General features: G+C 32.5%; 1 protein-coding gene across 1 annotated transcript in view; it reads left to right on the top strand.

Annotated features, from left to right (window-relative positions):
• Smp_156290 (putative jumonji/arid domain-containing protein) overlaps nucleotides 1-14,974 on the top strand; it is a gene marked incomplete at both ends in the record, with an annotated part of 38,915 nt that extends 23,941 nt beyond the window's left edge. The window contains 12 exons of the mRNA XM_018799416.1: nucleotides 476-727; nucleotides 2,214-2,480; nucleotides 3,673-4,056; nucleotides 5,497-5,794; nucleotides 7,651-8,270; nucleotides 8,387-8,652; nucleotides 9,180-9,309; nucleotides 11,302-11,652; nucleotides 12,792-12,838; nucleotides 12,877-13,052; nucleotides 13,128-13,316; nucleotides 14,874-14,974. Of these exons, the coding sequence (XP_018651207.1) occupies nucleotides 476-727; nucleotides 2,214-2,480; nucleotides 3,673-4,056; nucleotides 5,497-5,794; nucleotides 7,651-8,270; nucleotides 8,387-8,652; nucleotides 9,180-9,309; nucleotides 11,302-11,652; nucleotides 12,792-12,838; nucleotides 12,877-13,052; nucleotides 13,128-13,316; nucleotides 14,874-14,974 (3,081 nt within the window). The remainder of the gene's footprint in view (nucleotides 1-475; nucleotides 728-2,213; nucleotides 2,481-3,672; nucleotides 4,057-5,496; nucleotides 5,795-7,650; nucleotides 8,271-8,386; nucleotides 8,653-9,179; nucleotides 9,310-11,301; nucleotides 11,653-12,791; nucleotides 12,839-12,876; nucleotides 13,053-13,127; nucleotides 13,317-14,873) is intronic.
• Nucleotides 14,975-15,625: the final 651 nt, after the last annotated feature.

Genomic DNA, 15,625 nt, shown 5'->3' with positions numbered 1-15,625 from the left:
GACATACGTAGTTCATTATTTGTTTTGTGGAGATCCGTTTAAATTGTAGATAGTATTAACCTTATTTACGGTACCATTGAAAGTCAGGGAACACTGGACAGTTGTTTCGTTCTCGTATGTGATTCCCCAGCAGTTGTCACCGACGACCACACTGCGAATCTAACCTAGAACATTCAGTTCTTGTAGATCCTACGAATAGTACAGCTGATAAAATAACGAATAGAGTTTTACTTATAAGATGGAACTCTATCTATTACAGAAACCTTATATATAATTTTCCCACCGGTTTAAAGCCTTAGTTCGTTCAATCAATTGCAATTTAATATCTAAAAAAATTTCTCTCTAAAACGTTTGAATTTGGACAAACTGATCACTTTTAAATAAGTCTAAAGACTAATTTATGTACTTTTTCAATTAAAAGGTAATGATTTTCCTTGGAGTTTAAATGTTATATTTCGTACTTTGTTCACCATAGGAATTCGCTAAAATTTCAAATGTATCTGATTGGGAACAAATGTATAATTCAACGTATAATCGTTTTGTTGAAGCTGAAGTTTCATTAATGCATTATTTGCGTAGTACGAATATGCGAAAATCACGAGCAAAAAATCAAGAGAAAATTGTTTATTGTATATGTAGACAGCCTGGACTTACTAGTTTTATGCTTCAGTGTGAGTTATGCCGTGATTGGGTACACGGTCGATGTGTTACACTCCCAGCTTTAAAGGTAAGTGTCTATATTTACTTAATCTTTTTAAGGCAATGAATTCTAACATTTGTTCATGATAATTGTTGAGCAAGTTTTTTTCTCCCTTATTAAGTTTAAAATTATGATGGAAGTTAGTGTCTATACCATAGAATTTTGCTTTCAAAATTGCAGATATTATCATCAATTCCTCATACATATGGGGAGGTAGACAGAAATACAGATAGAAACAATACAATGCTATGATTCAAGTATATATTGACCGTAATTGCAACGTTTTGACATTGTGATTAGACATCAACAATAAGTAAAGCAAACGGATAAAAAAACTAAACTACTGAGAAAATAACCTGTAATATTCGGAAATTGTATCGTTTTTCTAAGTCTTTACTCATCTGAACGAAGTTGGAAGAAGAACAGTCTAGAGTGTGATTACTTAAGTTGGTATACAGTTGTCCTGCTTCGTTTTCTATGTGCTTATCGGATTACCAAGCTGGTTAGTAGAGTTTGGTCCATTCACCAGGTAGATAGGTATAAGTTACGCTCTAAGTTCTAGAGATAATAATACTACCCGGTTGCCTTAACCGCTTGTTCACACATTAATCTATTGAAAAATGATAGTGTAATCTTTCAAATGAATTAATAAAATAATACCTCTTGAAGACATTTTCACAGAGTTTTTGTCCATTGGTTGAATAATAATTATACTTGTTGATCAGCAGATTAGTCAGTTAACCTTTTATCCAAAAAACAAGAGAAGAAACCGATTTTATGAATGGTCCTGGAATAGACAAAATTTTGGATGAATCCTTCATCCTTTTTTGAATCATTTATGGATTTTCGTGATGAACTAACTTTTGGGCTGCTTAATTTAGTAATATGTATATTTATCAATAAAGTTGTTCAGTTTAGTCATACTTAAAGTATAAATTATAAAGATCTATGATGAAATAAGCGTTTCATTTTCCTGACGTTTTAAGATTTAATCTGCTTAATTGATTTATTAGTGACGGATTTCAAATGACTTAATCAGGTAAAAATTCAATATGGACGTTAAAACAGCATTGATATGCGTTTAATGTATGTTGTATAGAGTCAGAGACTCAACTGTTTTATCTGTAGAAAAAGTAAAGTCTGGATAAGACAATATCTAGGCGTGATTTCAGGGAAAAAACAAATAAGAGTGAAAATGGTAGTAAATAACTGAAATCTATTTAAATATGTTGATATTTGACTAAATAGACCAACACGAATAAAGTAGAGGACCCGATACCGGTTATGTTAGGATTCTACTTGTTACATTTCTTTGGGTAGGCTCTATCATTAGTTTTGTCTCTAATGAACGAATAACTCCCCACGTTTTGAGCTTCACTTTTCACTATAGAAGTTTCGAAGATGATCATTTGATTTGTTGGTTTCTTACTCCTTTTAATTAAGGTTTTCGTTTCAGATGAAGATCGTTGTTTCGTGTTTTGAAGTAGATTATTTTTTTATCATTGTTTTATAGGATTCAGAAACTGAACGTATGAGATACATCTGCCCGCGGTGTGAGTGTAGTTTAAGACCAGATCTAAAACAAGTCCTTAATTTTGTCTCAGAACTTAATAATCTTTTTTCATGCAATAATGATTCAAATCATGACCAAACAGCGAACAGCAACGACAATGAACATGAAAGGAGTTTGTGTTTCCATCAGTTTCCAGAATTCGTTGCAGTTCAACTACTTTGTTATCGAGCTATTTCCTTTATCAAGCATATTCAAAAGTCGATTGCAGTAAGTCGTTTGCAATTATGTTTCAACCTGTTGAATTTATATAATGTAGAATCATTCTCTTTAGTGTCCATGTTGATTCCTTAGCAATTTAACCATCTTATGTTTTATTGTGAATTATGCACGCTAGGTCATTCGGCTAACGTTTTAACAATTAGGTGAACTATGTACAGTAACCAGTGTTCCTTACTGTACATAGTACAGATTAAGTAAATAATTTTATTGAAGATTATTTGCTCAAGTCAGAAGAGTTATTTAATTAATCTTTGTTTGAGTTGTATCCTTTATTCCAAACGATTATTCCCACAAACATGCAGGCTTATTGTCACTACTTAATATACCATTTTAGTTTAACGAACTAAAGGTATGGTTAGTATGTTTGATAAATTAAAATCTTGCGCTTTGTAGAGACAATATAAGATGAGGAATGTTACCAGAATGTCTGTCTGAAAATCAAAGCAGCGATTTCATGACATTTGCGCTATTAGAAAGAGGATTAAAATGTAATTTACATAGAAAATCAATTGAAGTGGTTTGAATTCAACTTTTCTTTTGATTGAATAAAATAAAAAACTGTTCTGATGAATATTTTTATTTTAATTTCCATTGCTTTACTAAAGCGTTTAGTTTATCGTGTGACCAAACCAAAATTTATCATTATTCCGTAAAGTCATAGACTGTTGGTCTGTACCATGTTTATAGATGCTTAGTGCCTAGTTGGTATTCCTGTGATAACTACTGCCACTGGCCTAATACTTTGAAATACATGGCTCAGATTCGGTCACAATCACACAGATGCGTTCAATCCTTATCTTCCCCTCGATCTCTAACTCAAGTATTCCATCATGAGTACTTTTCGACTTTGTCCTTTTAAAACATATTTCCAAGATTTAGTCTCTTGTTTTATCTCTTTTATGATAGCAACTAATATAAGCTACTTGGACCAATACACAACTGTACCAGGCTCTATGTTGATGGTATCTATCTGTCTACTGTTCCTAGAAATTATGTTTAGTTTTAAATTCGTGTATGTAATAGTTTTTATTGTTATTTTTCGTATTGTTTTCATGAATTTAGCGCCAGAAAAATGGACGTTTATTTTTTATTTTACCCGCCTTTAAATATCGTTTAGTATTGTGAATATTTTACGCTATAGATTTTATTATTTCCTCACTTTTTTTGTCTGCGTTTACAGTCTAATACAGAACTAAAACAAGCTCTGTCGGATTACGAACATTTTTCCAATATGACTATGCCTTCAATCAACTTAATAGAAGAGAATATTTCTGAGGAATTAATGTCAAGTTCAAATTGTATTGATACTTCTCAAATACCAACTAATTCGAAAAAACTTTATCTTCCGGCAAAGGGTACATCACCACTTGATCTTGCCTCTTCTTCTAAAAGTTCTTTAGGTTCTGATCGTCGCTCTTCAAATACCACTGTTCGATCAATGATATCGCATTCACAAGATTATCTTGATACTGATTTTGCGAAAACGCAAACAGTTGGTTCATATTTACCAACATCTAGACCACGAGCTGGTAACATTTCAATGCCTGCTAAATCACCCTGGAAAGTAATGAATTCTACAATGTCCAAAGTAAATTATTATCGTTATTTCAATTGTTTTCGCCTTTCCATTAACAAAAAATAATATAAAGTTTATTTGTTATATATGTATATGCTGCTTTTCCATAAATGGTTAAATTTATTCATTAACTGTCTTCCAAATCTTACCCTCGTTCTTAATGTTTTTAACTCATTAAATGGATATTCTATGTCCTTGATCGATTTTGACCAATTTCGTTGCTTAAGAACTCTTGAGTATATCACATGCTAGTTACTGATATTCATCTTTCAATAAAAACTCATGTATTGCGTCTTCCTGAACCATATTCTCAATCTTCAGTCTTTCTCATTGTCATTGCTACTTCACCATTTCCGCTTTTCTGTTATTCATCTTGTTATCCCAATGTGGTATGGTGATAGACATTTGCACCAATCTCTACGTTGATTATATCTGACTAAGAACTATCACATCAAGCAAACAGCTTTCCAGTTTTCTTTAATTTTCATTTATTCATTAGCTGCTGTCAGTCTATGGCGAAATGTGGTTTGAACACTTTTAATCCCTGCCGTCCTTATTTGACATTAAATTGTAAATGATGATAAGGTTTATTTGAATTGAAAAGAGTCATGATCAACTTTTTTGATATTAGTAACATAAACAATGTATTTGAGAAGTCTCAACCATCTTTTAGCATAACCAGATTATTCGACTGTACGATCTCGAACCTTTGCGTAAATCACAGTTATGACGAACTGGTCTAATCTGCTCTTGACTCTAGAATTTGAAATATTCTAACGAAATACTACTTATTCTTATTGGTCTAGAACTACGACAACACACAAGCAAGAGCTCGAATTCGAAGTACTCAGTATCGGATTGTATTGTGTTGTCACTTTTGTCTGTGTTATTACTTACCCAGTTTTATCTCTACTATAACCATGAAGTTATTATCTAGTAACAGTTTTTACTCCATGTATAGGTCAGATAGAATTTATTCACATCCTTAAGATTATAAAAGCTATCATTTCCCCAAGTCTATCCTTCTCTTGAGTTTTGAAATTGATTTCATTTGGTCAGATTCATCCAGCATTCTAAATTTTCTACTTTATCCTTCATATTATTCTTCATTTCTTTTTCTTTAATTCTCTACTACTACTGATGATAACTGCCTAATTGTTATTGCTAATACTACCATTACTGTTAGAATGATTGTGTTTTATTTTTCACTGATCTTAAGTGAATTGTGTCAATCTAGACTGATTCATATTTTTTACTAGATCATACGTTTTTGTTTTCTGCCTACCTTTTAGATTACCAGTAAGTCATGATTATGTAAAGCAGTTTAATGAAACACTTTCAAACTCTTTTAACGTTTTGATAGGGATTTGGAGGGAATACTTTATGTAAATATGATTGTTGTCTTTTTCATTTGATTGTTTCATGTAGATGGAAATGTCAGCTAATCGTAATCCACGTGAATTTATCGTTCCTGATGAAATGCGTTCTTCTTCTTCATCGTCATCAAGGCTGTCTAATTTGGAATTACAATTTTCCAGTTATAAACAAGGTTTTAAATCACAATCACTAGGATCAGATAGCACTGTATGCACGCATTCAGGTGAACTAAAAGAAACGGAAGCTGCTGAAGCTTTAGCTGGTCTTTCAGCATCTTTAAATTCACAATCTTCTGTTGTACAGAAACAAGATTTAAGCTTATCATCAGTGTATAATCGACATTCGTACAGTAATTTCAAAACAGATATTTCATTTGGTCAATTGGGTAGTCGTAGCAATTTATCTAGTAAAATTATGAATCAACGAGATGTTGGTTTTAGCCCATGTTCTACTGATAGGTCAGATTCAATGCACTGTAAGTTGAATTCTATAGTACTTGTTTCGCAGATTAATATTTATTGTTTATATGCTTATGTTATTAATACTGGGGACTTGTGGAGATTGCAGTATATTTACAGTTGAAATCACGAGTAGATCTAAGCTCGATCACTATTGGAAACCTGTAGGCATTACTGAGGAGTCCCATGCTAAGACGAAACAACTGTTTAATGCTCTCAGGTTCTCAATGGTGGTCTAGCTTAGATTGGCTCGCGGTTTCAGATATGAAAATATATGTTTATGTATCATCAGTTATGTTGTTTTTCTCTACTCAAATGCTTTCAGTCATGGATAGTGGGGTTTAAGAAACTGATTTCAACTTATTGTCCAAAATTTATAACTTCTTATTACTACCAAGTATTTCTGTGGTAAATTTACACCGTTTTCATACATATTCCTCTACTAATACACTTTATGCCTAATTATTTCATTCACAGTAACAACATGATACCTTAAGCTTCTACGTAGTCTATTCAACTTACAGTTTAGTAAAGATGCTGCTACATATTTTGGGTATATATATATATAACTACTGAGTACTTGGTTGTGATCAATAATTCAAACTAAGGTTTCATTTATAGCTGTTTTCAGGAATCATCAGCCTGATGCAATTTCATATGGATCGATAGTTATTGACATTCAAAATTAGTCGTTTGGCATTTTATTCTAAATCCATTGAGAGGCTTTAATCCACTGAACGTTACTTTAATTGTCCGTAAATGAAAGATGTGTCTGAAAATTTTACAAGTATCCTCAAAACTTTATCCGCAAAACACTTAAGTAGATTGAGGTCATATAAATAACATAATCATCATCGACACTGTAAAAATTTGTACAGTTACATGGTAGTGGGATTATAAAACTAATACTTGGAGGACATCTTTCCGACATGAAATCTTCATATAAGATAGTTTTACTATTTGGCCTCGTACTATCCTAGTTCTCCCTTTACGTTAGAGAATTGGTTGCCGAAGTTATTTTTTGTAGCCTTCAATAATCCCCAGTAAGTCTTCAGAAGCTAGTAAGTGACTTGAAACTATTTAGTCCAGTCCGTATGCAATGAAAGCTTCCCAGAAAATCCAAGAATTGTATTTTAAAACCTTATTTGATAATTGCCGTTTTCTCCACCAATTTTAGCATGCTTCCTGAAGTTTTCAGAATGTCGAGTTTACTCATCAATCTTTAAATGACATTAATTTCTCTACATAAACTAACCTTGAAGTAGAGTTTTTGCCCTTGGTTTGCTTCTTTTTTGATATGCTTGAGCCTCAAGTGTAGGAGAATTCTGAAAATCCAGGAAAACGACTAAACAAACGTCATAAAACGTTTAAATTTTAGTTATATCATTTACGAAAAACTTTGCTGTGACTGTGAGGAATCTTTTTCTATATTCACTTTTTGTGGTGAATCATTAGAAATAGTTAGTTAGCTCATAAATCTGATTGATTTTGTTGAATCCTAGTGGTGATGCATCGGGTCAAATTTGGATGTTTCTCGAATCTCCGTATTCGATCCCCATTGTTTCTAAAGGGCGGTCTACATTTGATAGTATTGCGATTTATATTTTATATTATTATACTAACCACTTTTTTATCAACAGTAAGTTACTATCATTATTTAGCCGAATAGGTTAATTTATCATTTTTTAATATACAGATTGTATTTGATTTTATTCAACTCTTTTAATTGAATTATTGTCATTGATAGTTAATAAACTTCACCATGGTCCACTTTTATCACCAAACCACACTCGAGATCTTTGCAATGTTAATCGTCTTGGTCAGTCCAAAATTCCAACAACAGACCTCGAAACTACAAGAAAAACATCTTGTTTACAATCGACACGAAAATTTTACTTCCCATTGTCTGCAGAAGCTCGTAAAATATTAGAAAATTTAATAATGGAAGCGTGCTTATTAGAAGTACATTTACCACAAACACGATGGTTATGGCAATTGCATTTAGCTTCCGATCAAGAAACAGAATCTTGTGGTGCCTATCATCCATTTGTTGCGAAAATAGAAGAAGAACGTCTTAAGCGACGAATTTTACGTCATATCCAACAATCAAATCAATCAAAATTATCTGAACGATTGAGGGCTGGTCGACGAAAAAGAAGAGGTTCTGGTTCAGTAGGTAATTTTGTCAACGTATTGAATAAAAACATGGAACATTCTGATGATAGCAACATATCTTTAACTGGAAATAGTGAGTTACAAAAGCGCCAACGTCATAGTCCGATATATTCAGAAGCAGAGGAAAAACAGAGTGGTTCATCATCAGTTTCAGATCCTATTACTCATCCTACACTTATTCCTCGCAGGAAGGTACGTTATTCGTTCTTGATGCAAATTAATATCTATTATATAATTCATACATCGTAGTCATCTGCTTGTTCAAACGAGATCCTTATGCATTCATTTATTCTTTTTTTCATTATTAGGCTTGTCGTTTAAGAGGTCGTGCATCAGATCTGACTATAGCAAGACGATATAAAATGGGTAGACCTAGACGCTTGTTGCCTGTACGAAGTCGGCGTTCAGTTCAACGACCGTCTCACGCTATTGGTTATAGGTCTATGCGCTCCACTGAACAGAAACATTTTTATAATTCTACTATGCGAAATATGCTACAACAAAAATGTCATACAATGTTATCTAACAGTAAACAATGTAAAATGCCAACTAACAGGCGTGCTAGAAATCTAAGGTATTTTTATCTGTAATATAATACTGTTTGAACGTTTCAAGTTTGTAATTTTAATTACACAGTACCAACAGTAACGATAAAATTTGATGTATATAGCGACTAATTCAGTTTGAATTGTATGCTACTGATAGTAATGAAACTAAGTCAAACAACTACACTCTATATGTATGATATCTAATTCGTTATTAATTTCGATAATTCCAAGTGTTGTAGAAATTTAGTTTGGTGCAAAGTCTACAATGTATAATATTATTTGACTATTCATTGACTGATCGCTATGCTTTGTGAGATGTTTTATTGAATCATCTTTTTTTTACGGTAACATAAAAGTATCCAAACATACACCTTTTGTGATACATAGATATGTTTACGCCATTCCGTACTCACATCTCATACAGATATTCACTAATAGAGAGCCAATCATTATTTTGTGTTTAGTACAGTCACATCATGTTGTTTGTTAAGATGATTATCAATTCTCACATTCAGTGAATAATTTTCTGTTCTGTTTGCCTTTTATTTTTAAGTGGCCAATTATGCATGGCATCTCGCAGAACTGGACGTGTTTATCGTGGAGAACGTCTTGTACGGCGTCCGCACGCTTTTTCTAATAATGAATATAGTGATTCGTCAACAAGCGAAGAACACTTGGAAACGGTAAATAAGTTTTTCATCAAAAACTGGTTGGTTGTGACTGAAATGAAATAAAATATGTCGATGGTATAAAACAGCGTTAAATTGAATTCTGAACTGTTATATCTAGTGTCCTGAGTGCCCTGTTTATATATGACGTAACAATGCTGCCAATTGGAGGGCAGTGAATTATCGATCGAACCAATGATACACGAAACCCGTACGAGCAGTCTAGAGCACTTGTCGGTCCTGCTATCTGCCTAGCCCAGCCAGTTAAATCCAGAACATCAATAACAGCCTCTGCAATATGAATCATTATTTTCAAACATACAGAGTTTATATACCAAACAAATAGACCACATCGTACCATAAAATAGAAAATAACATTTGTACAAGATTTGGCCAAATGTGGCTGTGAATGTTGGGAACAGTAATTAATAGACTGGGTATAACTCAGGAATAGTAAATCGTACAGTGATAGTCTATGGGTCAAAATAAAGGTCATAATAAAGGGAACATGAATATTAAATAGTTTAGTTACTTAACAATTATACAATAGGAAATATACGTATCATATTGGTCCATAAACAGTCCTCAGAAGTTACCATTCATAATTCTCTTCGGGATATAACACGAACTATTTATTTTCATGTCAAATACTCTTTTGGAACAACACGTGTAAGCGAACAATTGTTTTAAATTAGATCGTCATCAGACTTTACTCTAACATACATCAATATTTATACGAAAATGTTAAACCAATCTGGACAATTTGAGTCACTAATCACAATGAAATAGGATACGTCACCGCGCATAATAGTTAAAAGTACAAGTTGATAGTGGGAAGACAAGTGTACTGATAGTAGTAAGTATATTAAAGTAAAGCCTGATGATGACCTAATTGAAAACAATTGTTTGCTTATATGTGTTGTTCTAATTTTCATAATGGGAATCTTTAATATTCTAAAATACTCTTTTAAAAATGTATTAGTAGATCAAATGTACTATGATATTACTTTAAAGTAGAATTTACCATTCAGAAAGGATTTGTACATATTTTTATTATATCACAATTATTCATAACTTCTTATGATTCACTGTAGTAATACTATTAAGTAATTTATTTCACATGAATATTGAGTAATGACATTTTTTAAATATACAGTTCACTTTATTTTAAAGGTGTAATTATTTAACATTAAAAATATTTCAATGAAATGTTATCTACACAAAATGTGCAAAGATATATCTCGTATCTATATACACAGTGTTATTGACCCATGACATACTGATATCAATACTTGACTTTCAACTAAAGTGTCACGTGGTTGTGGTTCAGTTCAACCACTGAATTTAAGATAGTTAAATGATATCATTGATTATCAAAATGTATGGTTTATATTTGCTTAACTTCGTTGCCGAGTTGCTCAGTTTCTTTTAAGAATACCTTTATGTTAGTGGATTTCAGTGTCTAACATGGTATCGCTGTATGAAAGGAAGCTGTACAAGAATGGCTTCTGTTGGTCCTTCATGACCTCTTGATTAGGGTCATAGAGATACTGCAACACAGTAGCTTCAGAGGTTACCGGGCATTGTTGTAACTTGGATTTTTAGAGTCGATGTTTTACATTTTCACCTTTTCAAATAATATACTACGGTTTATAACTTCAAACATTAGGGATATCCATCGAATGATAGTTGGTCAATTTATTCCAATATTAAATTCGTCCATTGTTTTTAAACTCTACTACAATTCAATCCATAGTCTTTAGGTATTGCATTGCATATATATTTAAGCATAGATTCATCAGTTATGAAGTCTGGTTTGGTAGATGTTGTAAAACTATTTTCCAGTGTTATGTAGAAGAATTTTTTCAACGCTTTCATAATAAGTAATTGAATGTAGGTAAAATGGACAATAATTTCTCATCTATAATTAGTTTACAGTTCAGTGTTTTGTAATTTTCTCTATTCAACTCACCAATTATTATCTTTTTTTCAAAAAATTCGTCATAGACACCAACAAATGAACAATATCACTCAAGACATGAATCAATACCGTATCGTAAAATGACGTCCGGTTATTTCAGTTACAGTGTCGGGAGAAAAAGGTCAGCTTTTAGACATGCTAGACTAAGTGGAACTCGATCAACAATGGTAGCAACAAAAACAATATTAAATAATGATGAAAGTGAAGATGAGAATGTAGATTGTGCTACAGATGATCAAGCGTCTAATTACGAAGATGACGAGTGCCCAGCAGGACCATGTCTACATCCACAAACTGGTACTGTAAAATGGGTACAGTGTGAGGCGTGTTGTCGATGGTATCATCAGATATGCGTCGGGATTCATCATCATTTCCAGGTATTCTATATTTTTTAAAATTTATTTTCTCACTGCGGTTACTTTGACGATAATATCGGTAGCAATATTTATGAGTAGATTGTGTAATGAAAGTTGATTTGGTCCACTGACTTTCACATGGTTAGTTGATGTAAGTAGTTTAAAAGAAAACTCAAACTGTAACAGGATTTGTGTGATTAACTTTATGTAGTCATCTCTTTGTGATTGTGGTTAATTTCCTTGGTCTTTAAAACCATCAACGCTATTCTATTTAGCTTTGTTCAATTCACAGTTACAGTGATGTTGTTAGTTTAAAACGATCTATACATCATTGTAGTCCTACACAGAGAACTACTCGTTTATTTCGTTGAGATTTACAAAACAATTGTAAGAAATTTGATATAACTGGTTACTGTGAAGGAAGACTAATTATTGTTTATACTTATCTAAATTCTAATCAGAGAAAGGGTTTTGTGGAGATTTCAGTATTTCTCATAGTTGAAATCATGAGTCAATTGAAGCTAGGTTCGAATCTCGCGAATGCGGGATCGTGGATGCGCACTGCTGAGGAGTCTCATAATAGGACGAAACGGCCGTCCAGTGCTTCCAGGTTTTCGATGGTGGTGTAGCTTCAATTGACTCTTGATTTCAACTATAAATTTTAATCATCTAGTCGGTTAATAACTTCCGTATAATTGATTTTCCATACTGTTGTTATGTGAGTTGTATTCACTAATATCGATACAAAAGTTTCCTAGGTCATACATTTATTTCTGTTCGATTTATCAGTTAGTATTTTCTATGATTTCCATGTTCTCAAGCGGTGTGCGCCTAAGCACTCTGTATTACATGAAGGATAATAATTCAGTCTCCAACCTAATAAAACTGATGTTTGTGTATCTTATATTGACTAATGGAACCTCAAATTTATATGATAGTTGATTTTTTTCACAATTCAATTACAAAGTAATTTCATTGGAAAAAGTAGTAATTGTCTGTTACTCCGCTAATCGGTTGTAGCCGATTCTCTTCTTATTTCATCAATTGTTAATGGTTCCATTTGATGTATATTTTTGCGTAAAACTGTATGATTTCTTACTTAACCTGTATATCATACAAACATACTATGTGTACTTCTACTCTATTTTAGCTTCCTAAAGTATATTTTTGTCCTACATGCCATCAACGTGCTACTCACGATCTCACTGTACGTCGGAAGCAACTTTCCACTGGTAAAAGTTTTAGTCGACTTCCTAGTGAACGTTTTCCTGATAAACATCCATCAAAACTTCATTTACGTACAAAAGCAACAGCTGGAAGTCCTCTTAAGTTAGGATCACATTTATCACAGCGTCCAGTTGGTTGGACCACTAAATCAGCAGTATTATCACCTCGTTTACCTAAATTACGTCCTTATAATGGTCCGGAAGTTTCAAATGTGCTTGATGATGACTATGACGATGATAATGATGAAAGTAACAATAATACCACTGAAGAAAAAGATGTGAATTCCACAATGAATCAAGATATTCCAGTTTTGACTAGTCAACTAGTAGATGGTAATTGGTGTGATACTTCTCAAAGTTCTGAAGAACCTTCAATAAAGATACCTGTTCGTTCGCCACGTGAATCTGTACACATGGATGAACCTCCTGTTATTGATGCATATGAACATGTTCCAAATAGTACGTTTAATTTCTTTTTTAACTGTAAACTTCTATTCTACTAACATATTTACCAGTTAGATAGGTTTATTTTTCCAGCTTCGCTATGAAGCATTGACTAAAATTTAATCATTCAATTAACAAACAATTAGTCACAGGTTTGAACGTCACTGCAATAACCACAATCTAAGAATCCAGATAGGATTTTTAACCGCACTTTAGGCAGCGAATATGCAGAGAACACGAAATTGTACTTGGTTAATGGTTTAGAATCTATTGAAATTAATCCTGAAACAGTCCATCTTATAATAATGAATTTACTCTAAAATTCAGAAACAGCAACTATTTGATAATATTTTAACGTTGTTTTACTCTATTTCGTTCTTCCAGATTGTGTGTCTTTAAAGAATGTTTTATTTGAGCTATTGGAAAATAGTGGAACTTTAATTTATTAGGTTTGCTTTTGATGTAATGCTTTGTCTTTTATCCGCTTTTTTATTATTTTGAAATTATGTACAGATGCTCTTCTGAAGTAGAATATACATCCGTCTCTACAATGTTCTGAACCAGTAGTAATGTTAAATAATCCATTGTTAAAAATCAAGTTTTTATTCATCAGTTTCAAGCTACTAGTCGTTGTCATATCACAGCAGTTACGGTGTACTGCGCTAAAAGTCTAGGGATTTGTTCGATGCGCTTTGTTTTTCAAGTTCATATATTCTTTGTTTTATCAATTTCTATAGGCTTGCAACAAGGGAATTGTTAAAAAAAGTTTGGAATAAGTGTATTATTTTAGTGAGTATCTACTCGATTTACCATCGGATTTTATGTTTTTTACCTCTATTTTCATAATATTCTTATACTATTTTATATGGTCCATTCTACAGCTGCCTTACTGCCTACACTTATCATGGTCTGTTTTCTTTTTCTGTTCATTATCTCTTCTTCGATTACTACTGATACTATTACTACTCCTACTACTCTGGGATTTATCTTAAAATAATTTTTTTTCGTTGACTGATGTGATGTGGAAACTTGAACCGAAGTACATACGTATCAGGTTCTACGCTGTGTATGACTGACTGGCCCGGTCTGTGTTTAATTTGATGTATGCAAGGAATATCACCCCTTTGCGCAAGTAGGTTTCAACTGTTAGTGTCATGTAGTAGATTTTTTTGAAACTTTAATCACCGTGCAGTGGTACGATTATTTATAATTTTGAAAAAAAAACAAGTTTCCGTGAGTTCATTTACTGAAGCATTGAAATAAAAACGAGTTTTATGATATGACTGTCAAGTTTATAGTTTCCACTGCTGTATATTGTCGCGATAAATTATAGGGGATTTCTGGACTTCCATAATTTTATCCTCTTTAAAATTGTTACTCTACTTTTTTCTGATGGATTTTATTGTATGGTTTTTGGGTGGAGCAGTGGCTTGGTGAGTTGATTGAGGTATTCAACTTTCGGTCACCAGGTTCCATGTTCGTACCCTGTTGCACGTCAGTTTACGCAACCGAGTAGTATCATTAGCCCACACATTTAGTGAAATTTTGTTTTCTTTCTTATACATTTGATAGATTATACTAATGATGAAGATGCTGTTGAAGTTTCAAAGGGACCAACGGAGGTTCTCTTGGAAGCATTAGATGTTATGAGTAGTGAAAATCATTTCAAATAATTGTACTTGATTATCCTGATGTGTGTTATTCTCCACATTGTACTACAATCATCAACAGTTTTCATATTTAATTGTCAAATATTTGACAGCTCATCACGACAATGTCTATTTTATATTCGTTTATTGAACAGAAGTAATTCCATGAAATTGTAAGGTGTGTATACATGTTGATGGTCATTAAAATTTGTAAATTAATGAATGAAAATAGTCTTTTAGTGACTTAAATGCTAATTTCATTGTTTTTTTTGGAAATCTTCGTTTATCAGGTTGACACTTTTATATATGTAATTGATAAATCATCTCTGTACACATTGTTTTCCTTTACTCAATTCGGATCATTTTTCATATATTTGATCGTCATTGTTTTATCTTTACATATATTATTGTCATCGATTTATCTTTCCTCATATTACTGTAAAATGAACATGTTTATTTTCCATACATTGATGATGATAAACTGCACTATCTTCAACAGTTGAGTGATTTGTCGAGATTTCACTTAAAACATTACTCGAAATTGTTTGATGCACAATACTATAGCAATACGTTTCTTTTTTCATTTAGAATTATCAGTTGTTTTTGTCACTCGACCTATTCGTAACTCCATATCATTATATAACTCAATAAATGTATCTTCTTTGCACACGTACA

Source organism: Schistosoma mansoni, chromosome 3, assembly GCF_000237925.1.
Source record: "Schistosoma mansoni strain Puerto Rico chromosome 3, complete genome".
Lineage (NCBI taxonomy): Eukaryota > Metazoa > Platyhelminthes > Trematoda > Strigeidida > Schistosomatidae > Schistosoma > Schistosoma mansoni.
This window is presented reverse-complemented; position numbering and strand designations above follow the sequence as displayed.